Source organism: Canis lupus, chromosome 15 (genome assembly GCF_048164855.1).
Source record: "Canis lupus baileyi chromosome 15, mCanLup2.hap1, whole genome shotgun sequence".
Classification (NCBI taxonomy): Eukaryota; Metazoa; Chordata; class Mammalia; order Carnivora; family Canidae; genus Canis; species Canis lupus.
The window spans coordinates 7,420,207-7,437,673 of record NC_132852.1 but is presented as its reverse complement, the minus strand read 5'-3'; the positions used below and the strand labels follow the sequence as shown (position 1 = coordinate 7,437,673).

Below are 17,467 nucleotides of genomic sequence, written 5' to 3'. Positions count from 1 at the left end.
ACTCGATCAGAGTTCAAAGATCTGATTTCTTTTCTCTTTTCTAACTTCCAGGAATACAGCAATTTTAGAAAAAAATATTTACAAATAAGAACAGGATGATTTCATTCAAATAGTATTTGAAAGGTTATCTGATAGAGGAAAACTTGCTTTGCTTTTTGTGATTCAGAGAGAGATTTTGGTTGAATTCCAATTTATAGGGAAATAGTTTTTGACTCAGTGTAAAGAAGTTTCCAAATGTCAAGAGTTTTCTAAGGAGTCCTTGGTCTGCCTTGGAATATACTGATTTGCCTGTCAGTGAAGGTATTCAGATAAGACTGGTAATGAACTTTCAGTTCTGAGATGTTTACAACTTGTAATTCACTTGCTAAACCTTAGCCTTTATTCAAGAGCAGCCTAGTGTTTTTTGCCTGTTTTGCAAATTGGGTTATCGTGAACACCAAGTATGGAAATATATTCAAGACATTGTTTTTATTATATTTCTATGTTTTTGTTTTCAGATATGCAGATATCAGTTTTCAGGTTAATCTTTTGTTTGATTTGTCTTTTAATGAATTCATTCAGCAAAAAATAGTGGGTCATACTATGTGGCAATTACTGTGCTAATCCTTAGTGATCCAGAGTAGAACAAGAGAGATTGATTTTCCTCAAACACTGACATGGGAAAAGATATGTTAGCAAAGTGCCATCCATATCAGACAAAACAGATAGGAATTTAAGAATGGTTGAGCTAATTTGTAGGATGCATCAGGTTAAGAAATAGAGGGAATGGAAAAGTGACAATAATTTATATTATAGGGCATGAGAATAGAAGAATATATCAAATGAACCAGAATGGAGAAAGTAAAAAGAGAATTAAGTATATATAAATAGTTATAAGTATGTATACATAAGTAGTTATAAGTACATATAAAATTATGTCCCTATTCACATTTATACCAAAAGACTTTGAGACGAATTGAAAATTAAAATCTAATAATAAACTAACTTATAGAAGCTAGAAGAAAACTAGATAAAGATTTCATATATTATGGGGCAAGAAGTAACTAAGAAATAGATCACAAAGGAAAATATATAGAGATTTGATATAAAATAAATTAAATTTTACTCATTGAAGTATTATTTTTAAAAAAATAAAAGACACACAAAAGAGAGAAATATATTTACCACTTACATGACAAAGGGTCCTAATTTTAATAAAGACAGAGTTAATTAAAAAACAAAAGGATTCATTTTGCTGTAGAAAAATTGGCAAAATATAAAAACATATTTCATTGATGAATACAAATGGTTAATAGCTTGTAAATATATGTTCATCCACACTACTAAACTAAGAAAATTAGTTAAAATGATACTACTGTTTTTATGATCAAAGTATCAGAAAAATTAAGTGATAATACTTGTATTGGAAAACAGAATAAACCCTCTTACTTGTTATCAGTGCATTTTATTTTGGTTCAGACATGGTGGATACCACTTTGACAATAAATTCCTTACAAAGATTTATCTGAAATAACCATTATTACCATGCTGATTGTAAGAATGATGCATTAGCTTCTTATTGCTGCTGTAACAAATCACAACAAATTTAGTGGATTAAAAAAAACACAAATTTATTACTTGGGTTTGCTTTTTTTTTTTTTTTCTTTACAGTTCTGTATATCAGAAGTCTGAAATGAGTCTTACTGGGTTTATTGAAATAGGCTGAAATCAAGGTATTGGCAGGATTGTGCTCCATCTGGAAGCTCTAGGGGAGAATCTGTATTTTTACTTCTTCCAGCTTCTAGAGGCCACCTGCATTCCTTGGCTCGTAGCCCCCTTCCTTCTTCAAAGCCAACACCGTAGCAGCCTCTGATCTCTCTCTGAATCTGACTCTGACTCTTCTGCATCTTCCTTTCACTTATTAGGACTTACGATTATAATGTATAATATATACTATATCCTGTAAACACAGAATAAGCTTCAAATCTCAAATTATTAATTTAGTCACAGTTTCCAAGTCTCATTGACCAAGATAACATATTCACAGGTTCTGGAGATTAGATACAGACATCTTTGAGGTGACCATTATCCTTTCTACCATTAAACAAAAGTAGTAGAGAATTGGTAAAATATATCGTGATACCTTCAAATGATAGAATGTCCCATAATCTTAGAAAATATGTTGATAAAATTATATAGCATTTAAGATATTCATAGTATATTGGCCAAAAATGAAGTTTGTGAAGCAGTATATAATAATCATAACTTTGGGAATTATAATTCCTATGGGGAAAAAACTGGAAGAATAAATAGTGAATAATCTGATATTCTGGATTTAATTTTATTTTTCTCTATAATAGATGTATATTGCTTTTAATTCATAAAATAGTTGTTTATAGAAACGTCAAATTTTAAAGTTCTTATTCAGAAAAGAGGATAAGTACTTTCAAGAATTCCTTAAGAAGTAGGATAATACAGATTGTTCTTTGGAAAGTGAAAGTAGTAAAACAAAGACTTCTTATGGAATCTATTTCATCATATTATGGACATAATCAATGACTCCATGATTAGAGGGGTCATTAGTGCATTTTGTTGACATATCATTAACAGAAAATTCATTTTTTTAGATGAGAAGAATTTAATTTCTAATGTTATATTTAAAGTTCTTTGTTAAGTTCATATATTGCATGTTGTGAAAGAGGAATTCAGCCAGTATGGTAATGTCATATATATCATAATTTAAATATATTGATGATTTAAAAATTTTAAATGCATTTGGACGGTAATTTTAGTAAATGTCCATCTTCAGGTTGTTTGAAAAAAAACTGTATATAAGAATATTTGAATGTCTGGAAATGTCAGTTACTTGTGGCATAGCACGTGGCAGGCTCAATAATGGCCCCAAAAGATATCTAGAACTTCATCCTTGGAACCTGAGACTATTATTACTTTATGTGCAAAACAGAGTTGAAGTTGTGATTAAGTCTGTGATTAGGTCTGGAAATGGGACACTCCCTCACCTCAAGAGAGTAGGGTGATATATTCAAATTACTGGAAGAAGGAAACCATCAACCAAGAATACTGTCTCTGCCAAATTATCCTTCAAAAATGAAGAAGAAATTTTTAAATGTCCCAGATACATAAAAGCTGAGAGATGTTACCACCATTAGACTTGTCATACAAGAAATGCTAAAGAGAGCCCCTCAAATTTGAGATGAAAGGATGTTAAATGGTGACAAAAAAGCCTATGAAAGTATAAAACTTATTGGTAAATGTATATTTATAGACAAATACAGAATGCTGTAATACTGTAATGTATGTAAATCATTTTTAATTCTGGCATAGAAGTTAAAAGACAAAGGTATAAAAAACACTTTGAAAAATGAAAGTGTGTTAACAGATACATAAACATAATATTAAAAGGTGTACCTTGTGACATCAATAACATAAAGTGTGTAAATTGGGAAAGTAATCTTAGAGTATTTATTTTCAATTGCAGTTAAATTGTTATCAACTTAAAATAGATAGTTAAGTATGAGATGTTTTATGTAAGACCTATGATAACCTCAAAGACAATACCTTCAGAAGGTATACAAAAGAAAACAAGAAAGGAATCAAAACATGTGCAAAAAATCTACAAAATAGAAAGGAAGACGAGAGGCAGAGACAAAAAAGCTACACAAGAGACAGAAAACAATTCAAGACAGCAATTAAGAAGTCCTTCCCTACCAATAATAATTTTAAAGATAAATGGATTAAGCTCCCCAGTCAAAAGACATAGAGTGACTGAATGGATAATAAGTAAGATCCAAATATACGTGGTCTACAGGAGAATTGTTTTAGATTTGCAGACACACATAAGTTAAAAGTAAAGCTTGAGAAAAGATATTCCATGCAAAAGACAACCAAGAGAAAGGAGTGATGGCCATACTTTTATCAATCAAAATAGACTTTAAGTCAAAAACTGTCAAAAGAAACAAAGGAAGATATTATATAATGATAAGTGAGCCAATTCACCAGGAATATATGTATGCACGCGACATAAGAGCACCCAAATATATGAAGCAAATATTGACAGGCCTGAAGAGAGGAATAGATGGCATCACAATAGCAGTAGAGGAATTCAATATTCTACTTTCTCTACTGGCTAGAACAACCAGGCAGAAGACTTGAACAATGGAGGACTTGGAACAAATGGGCCTAATAGATTTATCCAGAACATTTTACCTGACAGTAGCAGAATACACATTCTTCTTGAGTGCTCATAGGACATCATCCAGGATCGATCCCATGTTAGATCATAAAACCAATTTTAGCAAATTTAAGAGGCATGAATTCATATTGGTATCATCTCATTTACAATAGAATCAAGAAGAATAAAATACATAGGAATGAATTTAACCAAGGTGGTGAAGTAATTTAAAGAAGCCACAAATAAATGTAATGACATCTCATGTTTGTAGATTGGAAGAAATAATATTGTTAAACTATGCATATTACCCAAAGTAATAGATTGTATGCAATTCTTATCAAAATCCAAATGGAATTTGTTAAAGAAATAGATGAGACAATCCTAAAATTTATATGGAATCATAAAGGACCCCAGATAACCAAAACAATTTTGAGAAAGATGAATAAACCTGGAAGTTTCACACTTCCTGATTTCAAAACATAGTACAAAGCTGCAGTAATCAAAACAGTGTAGTAGTGACACAGGAGACAAATGAACTAATGGAACAGAATAGAGTACAGAAGGAAAACCGTGTATATATAGGCAAAATTATTTTCAATATGGGTGCCAAAACACAATAGGGAAAGGATAGTCTCCTCAATAAATGGTGCTGGGAAAATGGATATTCACTTGGACAACAATGAAGTTGGACCTTTATCTTACACTATCCACAAAAATCAATTCAAAGTGGATGAAAGAACTAAATGTAAGATGTAAAATTATAAAAATCCCAGAAGAAAATAGAGGGAAAAACTTCATAATATTGCCATTTGCGATGATTTCTTGGATGTCATTGCACCAAAGCACAAGCACAATAGCAAAAATAGACAAGTAAATTTGAATACATCAAATGTAAAAGCTTCTGTGCCACAAAGGAAATACTTAACAGGGTGAAAAGGCAACCTACAGAATGGGAGAAAGGATTTGCGAGCCATATATGCAATAAGAGGTTAATATTCAAACTATATAGGAACTCCTACAACTCAATAGCAAAAAAATAAATAAATAAATAAATAAATAACTTGAGTTAAAATGGGCAAAGGACTTAAATAGACATTTCTCCAAAGAAGACATACAATTAGCCAACAGGTATATGAAAAGATGCTCAACATCACTCATCATCTAGGAAATGTAAATCAAAAGCCGCAATGAGATATCACCTAACAACAGTCAGGATGACAGTTATATTAAAAACAAACTGAACAAAATATGATCCATCAATCCCACTTCCAGCTATTTATCCAAATGATTTGAAATCAAGATCTCAAAGAAAGATTTGCTTTCCCATGTTAACTGCAGCATTATTCACGATAAATAACATGTGGACATTACCTATATATCCATCTACAGATGAATGGATAAAGAAAAGGAATGGGGGTCATGTCATGTGTTTTTGCCTCCATAAAAACTAATAAAACATGGATAGTCCCCATCACAGCTTAAGATTTCAAAACAGCTTCTCAGGTAGTTTCTGAAATTGCTGATGTGTTTTTTATTTTATTTTTATCTTTTACTGAAGTTGAATAGGATCTACATATATATCTAACTCTGAGCTGGAAAATCCATTCACCTCCTCCTCAATAATATGCTGGTTTTAAGTGCTTAGGAAGAAGCAGCCATTGCCCAACTTTAAGCAATGACATTGAGAGAGATGATATGCACTAGCAACTTGTCTGCGTTACTGTCAAACTGTATTCTAATAGCCTGGAACATACAAGTGCATTAGACAATATCCACATTAGTTTAAAATAGTCCTTACAGTTACAGAAATACCAAAGAAGTAAAGCAATAGAGTGACTGTGGGAGTTTCTTGGGTGTGCTGCCGCAAACTTGGTGGCTGAAAACAACAGGACCTTTTTGTCTCACAGTTGGGGAGGCCAGAAGTCTAAAGCCAAGGCTTCAGCAGAGCTGCCTTCGCTCCTGAGACCCTAGGGAAGATTCTGTTCTTGCCTCTCCCAGGCTCACTTTGTGCAGGTGTTCCTTGATTTGAGGCCCCATCGCTCAAGTCTCTGCCTTCACTGTACCTTCTTCTTTTCGGAGGGTCTCTCTCAAAAGTCCCTGTGCCCATCTCTCATAAAGATACCTGTGGCTGTCTGTAGGGCGCACCCGAGTATTCCAGGATAACTTTCTCCTCTCAAGATCTTTAACCTATCATCATGTTCACCATAGAAGGTAAAATTCATTCTTTGCCATATAAGGTAATATTTAGAGGTTTCAGGGATTAGGAAGTGAATATATTTGGAAGGAAGCATTTTTTTTAAACCTACCACAGTCACCGCTGTTCTTTTTTGCTCTTGAAACAATTGCTACCTCTAAAAGCTTTTTCTAATTATGAAAATGTTAAAAACATCTAGTGATACATGAACACAGTAAATAAAACTATATAGTTCTTTTTGGAGGCCTTTTAAAACAATTTTGCACAGCACTTTATTCATTTTAGGTTCTTATTTAAATTCCAGTTAGTTAACATGCAGTGTAACGTTAATTTTGGGTGTACATATAGGGATTCAACACTTCTATACTTGGTGCTCATCATGATAAAGGTACTCTTAATCCCCCTCAAAGGTGGTCTTTTTTAAAAAATATCTTATTTATTTATTTATTCATGAGGGACACAGAGAGGCAGAGACATAGGCAGAGGGAGAAGGAGGCTCCCTTGGGGAGCCCGATGCGGGACTCCCTTTTAAGGCAGACACTCAACCACTGAGTCATCCAGGTGCCCCTAAAGGTGGTCTTTTTTTTTTTTTTAAGAGTTTTAAATTTATTTATTCATGAAAGACACACACACAGATAGAGAGGCAGAGGCACAGGCAGAGGGAGAAGCAGGCTCCATGCAGGGAACCTGACGTGGGACTCAATCTCAGGTCTCCAGGATCAAGCCCTGGGCCGAAGGTGGTGCTAAACCTCTGAGCCACCTGGGCTGCCCTAAAGGTGGTCTTTTTAATAAATGATGTTAGGACAACTAGAAAGCCTTTACTTTATTCTTTTTTCTCCTTTTTATTGATTTGACTTTTGAACTTTTTAACTTTATAAGTAATATGTGAATACCTGGAGTTTTATCCAAGCAAGTCCCTGACATCATATCATGTCACCCCAAAATACTCCAATATGTGTCTGCAGGAGAGGATTTGTAGAAATTAGTATACAAATAATGCTACGATAACACTGGACAAAATTAACAATACCACTTCACTCTTTGATATTGTAACTAATATGAACCTATAAAATAGAGATGCTCCTAACCTCCCCAGCCCTCAGAGAAGCATCCATGTCTCAGAGTTTTCAAGTGTTATAGACAGCCATTTTGAAAAAGGTGAAATTAGATCTAATTCTTGCACTACCCAAAGAATAAACACCAAATTGATCAGAAGTCTAAGTGTAATAAAATAGAATGATGCACATGCTAGAAGAAAACATGAGTGAATACCTCTATATCCTCTATAGCCTCTATAATGGCTTATAACTATAACTAAAATTTCAGTATAAAAAAAGAAGACAGATAACTTTGAGTTATCTGTTTGCCATAAGTCAAATCAAAAAGCAGATGGCAAACTAGGAGAAAGTATTAACAACATGTGTTATAGGTAAAACCCAAATATCCCTAATATGCAAAAGTCTTTTTAAGATTGAAGTGAAAATAGGACCACAAGTCTTATAGATAAGTGAGCAAAAGACAGGACAGTTCACAAAAAGATAAATGTTGCCCATGATTATATAAAAGGATGTTGCATTTCACTCTAAGATAAATACAGCAAAACTATGATACCAGTTATCACCCATCAGTTAACAATAATTCAAAAGCTTGACGGTATACACTTCTGTTGAGGCTGTAGAGAAATAGTCTCATACATCGCTGTTTGGGATGCAGAAATGGTACAACCCTTATGGAGAGGCATTTGGCAGTTTCTAACAAAGCTACATGCCTTCACTTTCAACTCCATCCTCCTACCCTAAGGATACATTATCAATTATTTTAATACATTCATGCAAGATTATTCATTGGAGGATTATTTGTAATTGCAAAATATTGGTAACCGTCTAAATATGCAAGCATAGAATTTTGGGTAAATAAATAATACATATATATACACTAGGACTACCTTGCAGCTGTTGAAAAGAATGAAGATCTCTGTGAACTGATATGGAGTGATTTTAGAGAATGTTATTTATTGACTGATAAAAGTTAAGTGCAAAAGAGCGTATGTATATACTACCTTCTAAGTAAAAATGAAAGGAAGACAGGAATATGTATACATACATACACACACGCTTGCCTTTATATAAAAACAACACGAGAAGGATAACATGAAAACAAGAAAGATATTGGAAGGGTTAGGGAAGGTCATGACACTTCTCTGGGAGTATCTTTTTATATAGATTTGATTCCTGGAAGCATGTTAATGTTCTCTACGTTTAGAAACGAAGTTAAGTCAATATGGATGGGATGGGGGACCTAAAACTGAAACAAACTGAAACAAATAGACCCCCACTGCATGAATGAATGAGCATGAGCACAATGAAGAGAAGAAGAAAAAATTCACTAATCCAAGTAATTTAGAAACAGAGATTTGACTATACACTCCTAGTCTTAGGTGGAGGGGGAGGGGAGTTGCAAACATCCTGCATTCTTTTTAAGTAGGTTTGATTTTTTTGGAATACTTAAGATGAAATAATTGTGAAATAATTTTTAGATTTATTATGAATCGAATAAAAGAATGTATGTGTTATTCTTGGGAAATAAGATTCTCACTAAGGAGGAAGGTCATACAAATATAGACTGGGGGAAGGCAATAAAAAAATCCTGTGGATTGGACTTGGAAATATCTATGGAATTGATTATATTTGGAAATACTACTGTGAACTTAAGATTTCTAAAATATGTGCATGTTTGATATGCAGACACGTGCGTGTGTACATGTATGTGCATATATATGTAGATACGTGAATGAACATGTTTGTGTACTTGTATATGTGAATGTGTGTGTATAAATGCATGTACTTCCTATCTTGGTACACTGAAAAGACCAAGAGGCAAAGACACCACAGCAGCAATGAGCATCCACATCTTATTCTCCAAGACTACTGCTCATAAGAACCAGGGTTTGGCAAAGAGATGCCTAATTTGAGGGTTGAGGGATGTATATACAAAAGGAGATTTGGTCCTCTTGCCATGTGAGAAAGTAGAGAATACTTTACAAAAAATGATGGATATGTGTCACAAGGATACAGGAGCCAGCATTGGGAATGCCCACTGACCACCTGTAGATCAATTTGAGCACCAAAATAATTATAGTAGTGGCTTACAAACTTTCAGAGAAAAAAGCAGACATCATTAGTCCATATCATTAATAGACAAATAAATTAAAAAAATAAATAACAAGGGGGAGAAGAGAGGGTTCTTGCCTACATCAGGATATCTAGTGCCAAAAGGTAAATGTCAATGAATATTACAGTGAGAAAATTAGCATCGTGGGCGCACCTCAGGGGCTCAGTTGGTTAAGTATCTGCCATCAGCCCAGGTCATGATCCCAGGGTCCTGGGATCCAGCCCCACGTTGGGCTCCCTGTTCAGCAGGAAGTCTGCTTCTCCATCTGCCTCTACCTGCCGCCCGTACCCCCCACCCCAGCTTGTGCTCTCCCTCTCTTTGTCAAATAAATAAATAAAATAAAATAAGAAAAAATGAGCATTTGTTAACACAATAGGAAGATTGGATTAGTCAAGATCCATCAACGACTGCTAACACGGACTGGAAGTAGTAATGAAGAACAGGATGTTTGCATGGTCCTTAAGTGTCTCTTCACAAATCACTTATTAGCTACAAGGGGAACAATAGCAATTGCACAGTACAGAAATTCAACATCATCTTGACTAGATGATTCAAATCAGCATCCCTACCGAGAGGCAGATGAACCTTTATTGTATTCCAGCCATGAATGAATCATCTGAATCTAATCATGAGGAAAGACCAAACTCAGAATGAAAAGCATTCTATCTAATAAGAAGGAAGTAGGATTTACTCCCCAATGGTGTCAATTTCATAAAGACAAAGAGGCTGTGGAAGTGTTCCTGGTTAAAAGAAAGTAAACAGATGTGGCAGATAAATTCAGGACTTACCTCTAGACTGGATCCCATATAGGGAGGTAAGATGCCATAAAGTGCATCCTTAGGTCAGTCCGATGGGTAAAGCTGGAATACAATAATAGATTGGACGCAAGTATTAGATCAATATTAGATTTCCTGAAGTCAGTAACTATACTGTGGAGGACTTCTCTATGTTCAGATGTAATTATTCCAGAGACAGAGAGAACACAAGAAAACAATAAAGTAAATAAGTAAAATATTATGAAATAGGAAAAAGATGTATAGGTTTTCTTCATACTATTCATTTTCTGCAACTTCTTTCATAAATTTGAAATTATTTCTAAATAAACATAAAATACATCACTTTAATGGAGAAGCCCATTGAACCAAATTCTTCAAAGTCCCATCTAAAAGTTGAAATCCTCAGATTCTTTAATGTGTATGATGAACTTACAAATTTATGTCATCTGCCTCATTGCCTTTGACAAGTAAAACTGTGCAATATTTAGATTTTTCAGACAGTGAAAATCACTCACTAAACAATTGCCCTGGTACAATGAATGTTAACAGACTCTTCTTGCTTTTATTTATATGCAACAAATTCACTTATGACATGACATGTATTCTTTTAAAGATATTCTCATAGCATCAAGAGTGTCTAAATCTCCATCAACATGATCATGCTTTCTCATCTCTCATTTGTCCCCTTGGAAACAGTCAACAGGGTATCTCGATCATTCATACTCTAATGATGAGAGGAAAGAGAAAAAAAATCAAACTTGACAATGTAAAATAAAGAGACATTTTCTTGCAAATGGCTAGCGAGATTATGAAAACGAAACACTGGCTAAGATATACCTCTTCACAAACTGTGGGTACACAAGTAGTTTTGTTTCTAGAAGTAGCAAAATGGTTCAATCATGTTTTTTCATTCCAAAGGGCTTTGGGGTTCCCATTTAATATCCAGAATAACAGAAACATCCATCTGCAATTTATAGACAATATATGTATCTCTCCTCCCGCCAAGCCCCTTAACCTTTAAATACATGAGCACTAAATTGTGAGAAAGGAGAGAATAGCTTCCCATTCCTACATGATATTATACCCAAACCGGGCTCAGGCCTAGCTCCATGTTTGAATTCTGAATCCATTAGTGGTTCTGCTTAAAAGGCTTGATCTTTCAAAACTATAACTTTTCCTTAAAAACATAACTTTTTTCATCATTGACATCATTATTAGCAGAAAATATTAGTGATTGTTTACAGTAAGCGTGGACTAAAACATAATTACAATCGACTATAATAAGAAAAATACGAGGTTGTTTTATTGAAAATGGATTCATCATGAACTCAGAAAGCTTTCTTCTTCTTTTCAAAACCCAGTGGTATATAGATACATCTTTCTATTTGATATTTTGTCATAATTGGAGAAATTATAGGATGATTACCCTATTTATCAAATGGATTTCAGCAAACACCATTAGCAGCATGACCCAGTGATTACCCAGGACTACCTTGGCATGAACCAGGGAACAGGAGGAAAGAGGAGGAAGAAAGGTGAAGAGCCCCATCAACAAATACCAGAAGAGGGAGTATAAAATATATATGCAAACATTAGGAATAGAAAGCAAAAATGTTTTTAAGTCCAACCTCCATCATGGATGTACATATTCTGTAGCTGTTGTCCCAAAGGAGCCCTGAACACATAAGACTCAATTGCTGCCAATCAGGCATGAAGAGTTATTGCAATAAATTCCTTTGTCTCTTCCCCCCCAGGATTGACATCTTCAAGTATGTGATCTACGGCATCGCAGCTGCATTCTTTGTGTACGGCATTCTGCTGATGGTGGAAGGTTTCTTCACGACCGGTGCCATCAAAGATCTCTATGGGGATTTCAAAATCACCACTTGCGGCAGATGTGTGAGCGCCTGGGTACGTTATTTGTCGATGTTCAGGGTTTAATGTGGGTTTATTCCAATAGCACACAGGTGTCTGTAGTCGTCTGCCAAGAATTAAAGTATTTTTTTAAAAAACAGTGACATTCCCTCCTGTGATGGTGATCTAAAATCTTAAAAATATTATTTTCTAAGTTAAGATTATTCCGTGTGAAAATTCAGCTGCAAGTTCTCAAATCACATACAGCACAGCTAGTTTTGTTCTAGAGGCAGCAAACCTGGAGATTGATTCAGGATTTTTTTTTTTTCCCAAAGGGCTTTGGCATTCCTGCACAATATTTAGAATAACGGAAAGAAATCCATCTGCAATTAGGGACATTATATGTGGCTCTCCTCCTTAAATATATGCCTTTGCATTTTACTGTAAATTAGGGAGAGTGATATAATGTAATTTCTCTTTAATATGACATAGGTAAAAATGATACTATTATATTAAATTACATTTTCAATCCTCACTGATTACGGTCCCATTCTAGAGCTAATGAAATGCAGACAATGCATCTGTTAAAGCACAAGAGCAATTTAAAAATTAAGAGTAATAGAATTGAAAGTACTTTTATGTAGAATAATGTTCCTATAAAGAAATGTTAGAACTCCCATTATTGGCTAACATGCTTTTCTTAGTTTTCCAATGTTATATAGGAACATCTGTGTGATTACAGCGTATCTTTCATTAAGTAAGAGGTCTCTAATGAGGAATGATACAGTTTATTTCAACCTTACAGACAAGTTCGAAAATACCTGTGAACCTCCAAACTTTTGGGGTTGTTTTACCAGCTTGTAGCGAGTTCTGTCATGCTGCCCAGTGTCCGAGTGATAATCTTCTGAAAAACACTTTGCCCATGTGATGGGTCCTTGTAGTGGTCTCTGGAGGCATTTCTGGTAGGACTCCTTTCTTTGCTGGAATGATGCTTATTGTAATAACTAAGTCTTTAGGATCAGTAATATCAAATTACAGATCTCGAAGAAGTCTTTGATCCATTCAAAAAAATAAAATATGACCCTTCCTCGGGCCGATTGTCAGAGATACCTCAGTGATTTCTCTTTTAAGACAGCACGCTGTGATTTGAAATTCATTTACATTCTGCAAAGAGAGTACAGTGGTTTCCATCACTGATGGGCTTTCTCCTGCACTTGGGACAGTACTGTCCTGATACCACTTGGGCGCCTTAGCAGGTCACTAACTTCTCTAGATCACAGGTTGCTCATGTGCAGCATGAAGCCCTTAGTAGATCATCCCTAAAGCTCATTCCAGCTTAGAGAGTCTGTGCTTCTAAAGCACTATCGGAATAATAAAGGGGATCCCTGGGTGGCTGGGTGGTTTAGCACCACCTTCAGCCCAGGGCGTGATCCTGGAGTCCCAGGATCGAGTCCCGCATCAGGCTCCCTGCATGGAGCCTGCTTCTCCCTCTGCCTGTGTCTCTGCCTCTCTCTCTGTGTCTCTCATGAATAAATGAATAAAATCTTAAAAAAAAAATAATAGAGAAAAAGAATCTCTCACGAAGTACATTTTCATCATCCGAGAGCCCGCGTTTGCCAGAAGAGTGCTGTTGATGACGCTCTCCCATTGAGAATTGTAAAATCACTGCATAGGATTGGATGCAGAAGCACAAAATCATGGAAGGAAACGCACATCCACATACAGTTAAGAATTGTCTCCTTACCATGCAAACAACCCAAAGATATATCAAATGAGAATGTTTAAAGCAAAAACATGAGCCACCTTGTTTTTTTTTTCTATAAGAGTAACAAGTGTTCGTCCATCCCACCCAGCAGACCAGAAGGGTGGCAGCAGCTGCATGGGCTCCTCCAGAGATGGTGCAGGAGGGAGCCAGCCCCCCGAGACACCCCACCCACTCCTTTAGCACCCCCTTTGCTGCCTGGAGACGAGCAGAGCTCTACAGAAGCAGGGGCTTCGTGCTTGTGCATCTGCAGAGCGCTGCCTTGCCACCACCTGCATCGAGGGGCCCAGCTCCCCCGCCCACAGGTCCTGCAACCCTCTCCCCGCATGACACACCTGACTTTCTTGTCCTGCGGGTTTGTGGTCACAGCGAACGGGTCACCCTCTCCTGCTACTCCTCTTCTCTTGTTCCCTATTCCCACTCTGCTTTTTTCCCCCCATTTATAGGTAGATTACACCTGATGGTCTACTCTGTGTTCAGGTCTTCCTTTGCATTAAAAATGTCCTCTTGATGCTACAGCAATGCATTCCTTGGAATACTGAATAATATTAAAGGGTAGGATAGTTGTGGGTTTTTTTTTTTTGTTTTTTGGGGGGTTTTTTTGTTGTTGTTGTTTTGTAACAACCATAAGTGAAAAGTTTCCAGAATTAGGAGTAAAAGAAACTTGTTATTCTATCCCTGTTTCTCTATGTTGTATACAAAGTAAAATGGTTACTAATTGAATCTACATCAGCACAAATGCAGTTAATTTTCAAGCTGCATTCTATTATTGAATAGAGGATGCTAATCAATACCCTCTTTTCTTAATGAATGCTCTGGAAAGCATAACTTGATCTGCATTGTGAGTCTCCTCTCTTGTATCAAGACCAATTCAAGTTCATTTCAAAATGTTAAATGCTATCATTCAAGACCCTGAATGTGAGACACATAAATAACATAAAAGCACAGTATTAACCTTTGTATTATGGTGCCATGTGAAAAGTCATTAAAATACTCTAAGTAACAAAATCTATTTAAGTTAAATATTAAATGGCACCAAGTTCAAGCCAACACATGTTATTTGATACATTAAACATGCACTTAATAAGTTTAATGAATATAGAAATACTTATTTTCTTTGAATTTATTCTCCATTAAATATTAAATATATATATATATATATATATATATATATATATATATATATATGTATATATATTTATTCAGTTGCTACTGGAGAGGCATTCCATGTCTCACATTTTGAAATCTAAAAGTATGTGTTGTGCCATCACTAACCCTTGTCATTTCTAAAAATTTCCTAATTACCATTATGACACCAAAGTGGAGCTCAGAGTCTGTCTATGCTTGTCCTGACACTTCAGATTTTTAAGCCCAATTTTGAAGTAATAGAATTCTTAAATGTATTACTCACTATGGAAATTAATACGTTTATTTTTCTTAAATCTGTCTGCTCTAAGAGTCAAATAAAACAAGACAGTCTCTAGAAAGTGTGTGTATTCCTTTGTGAGGACTGCTGTATCAAAGTGACCACGATGAACGGCTTAAACAGTGGAAATTTATTGTCTCATGTTTCTGGAGGCCAGAAGTCCCAGGTCAGGGTGTTGGGAGGGTTGGTTCCTCCTAAGGCCACACGGGACAGTCTGTTTCTCTAGCCTTGGTGTGTTGCTGGTCATCTTTGGCGTCCCACACTGATTAATCATTGCCCTCATCTTCGCAGGGCGCCCTCCCTGCATGCATGTCTACACTCAGCTTTCCCTGCCTATGGGACGGACACCTGTTAGATTGGATCAGGGCCCACCCTAATAACCTCATTTTTAACTTTCTTACCTCCTGTAAAAACACTGTGTCCAAATAAGCTTACATCATGAGATATTGGGGGTCAAGACTTCATCGTACGAATTTTGTAGAAAAATGACATTCAATTCACAGCAGTGTGCCGCATATAATGCTTAAAGCAACAAAATTTGGGAGTTGCTATTGTTAATCTCATTTTACCGATGAAGAAATGTATTCTGTTTATTTACTTTCAAATACTTGTCCTGTTAGCCTCGGATGCTTATAGACTTTGACCACAGCACTTTAGACTCGTGTCTATAAGACATACTCTATATAATTCCCTTTAAATCTATTCAGTGTCATAACTCATAGTTCATTTTCATAGCTTGAGGTCAAGCTTTAATAATAAGTGCAGTAATAATAATAGGAAATGTTTGTTAGGTGCTTATAAATGCCAGTTGCTGCACGAGGCACTTTACAGAACACTGAGGCATTTAATGCTCCAGACAACTGTGTGAAGTAGTGACGTGCATCACTCTCATTTCACAGCTGAGGAAGCCACCACCTGAGGATAAGTGACTCGTCCAGCACGGAGCCCTGATCAGGGCTGATCAGGATTTGCCTTGTCATTCTTTGGTGCATTTGGGCTAATTTAATGGGATAATGATCTGGTTGGGAGGGACTTTTGTAACTCATGAGTGAAACTCTGTTTTAGAGAGATCATTCATTGATCATTGAAAGTCCTTCATTGCAGAGATGTCCTCATTTTAACCTTTGTTTTTATCCGTGATCATGGATTATCTCTTTTTTACAATACAAGGATGCCCTGTGAAACCCAGAAGAATCTCATACTGTGAGATACTTTTCTGTTTTGATACCTGCCTATCAGGAGTCTTAGGGTAACTTTCTAAGTAAAGTTGTCATCAAGGAACTCTTCATTCTGGTCTCTCTCTAAAACAGAGTGTCTTCTGAAATTAAATTTTAAAAAGACAATGTTTTTGATCCAAGACTGCCAAGCCAAAGTTCCTACAATGAGGCCTATGCTCTTTAGGATACATCTAACATGGAAAAGGCGATGTCATTTTTTTAGATTATAACACTACACTGTGACACTGGTTTCTCAGTACGCAGTGAGGGGCGGGGGAGGGAGGGGATACATACGTTGCTTTCAGACATAGTAATATCTGGAAATAATGTGTTAAAAAGCATTGCATTGTGGAGGAAGGAACCAGGATTTTATCTGCCATATGTATCCAAAGCCAGTCCCACACATGGTTTCAGACCCAAACTGTAAACACTGGGACAATAAACCAGTCTCAACCTGACTCTTTTGGATATTACTGATGCTAGCACAACAATTACAGGAAAAAAAAAAAAGTCTCATTCTTTCCAGGTTTTGAACATAAAAGTTGACAGAAACTTCCAGTTAGCCTCAAAAAATGACCGACAAAACAAGAATGCCTGTTGTAAAATGTAAGGCTTCTCAAGTTAGATTTTCAAATCCAAGAGACTTCTCACCCCTGGAAATGAAATAATTTTTTTAAATTGGTTCAACTGATGTTATTGTACCAAATATTTCCATACACGTAGTACTTATCATTTAAATAGACCACTAGGCTAGAGATGAAATAATAATCATGGGTTACAAGTGGACGTTTAAAATATTGTTTGGTTAATGGACACATCTCTTTTCTGACCAAGAGCTTTGTGCCCGCTATGCTGAGAATAATAAGCTTGATGCAGAAGATATTTGTTTTATATTT

General features: G+C 35.7%; 1 protein-coding gene across 2 annotated transcripts in view; it reads left to right on the top strand.

The window, feature by feature from the left end:
* The window catches only part of GPM6A (glycoprotein M6A), a 331,381-nt gene that overhangs the window by 293,288 nt on the left and 20,626 nt on the right, over positions 1 to 17,467 (top strand). For both annotated transcript variants that reach the window (XM_072775844.1, XM_072775843.1), the window contains exon 3: positions 12,067 to 12,223. In XM_072775844.1, coding sequence (XP_072631945.1) covers positions 12,067 to 12,223 — 157 coding nt within the window. The remainder of the gene's footprint in view (positions 1 to 12,066; positions 12,224 to 17,467) is intronic.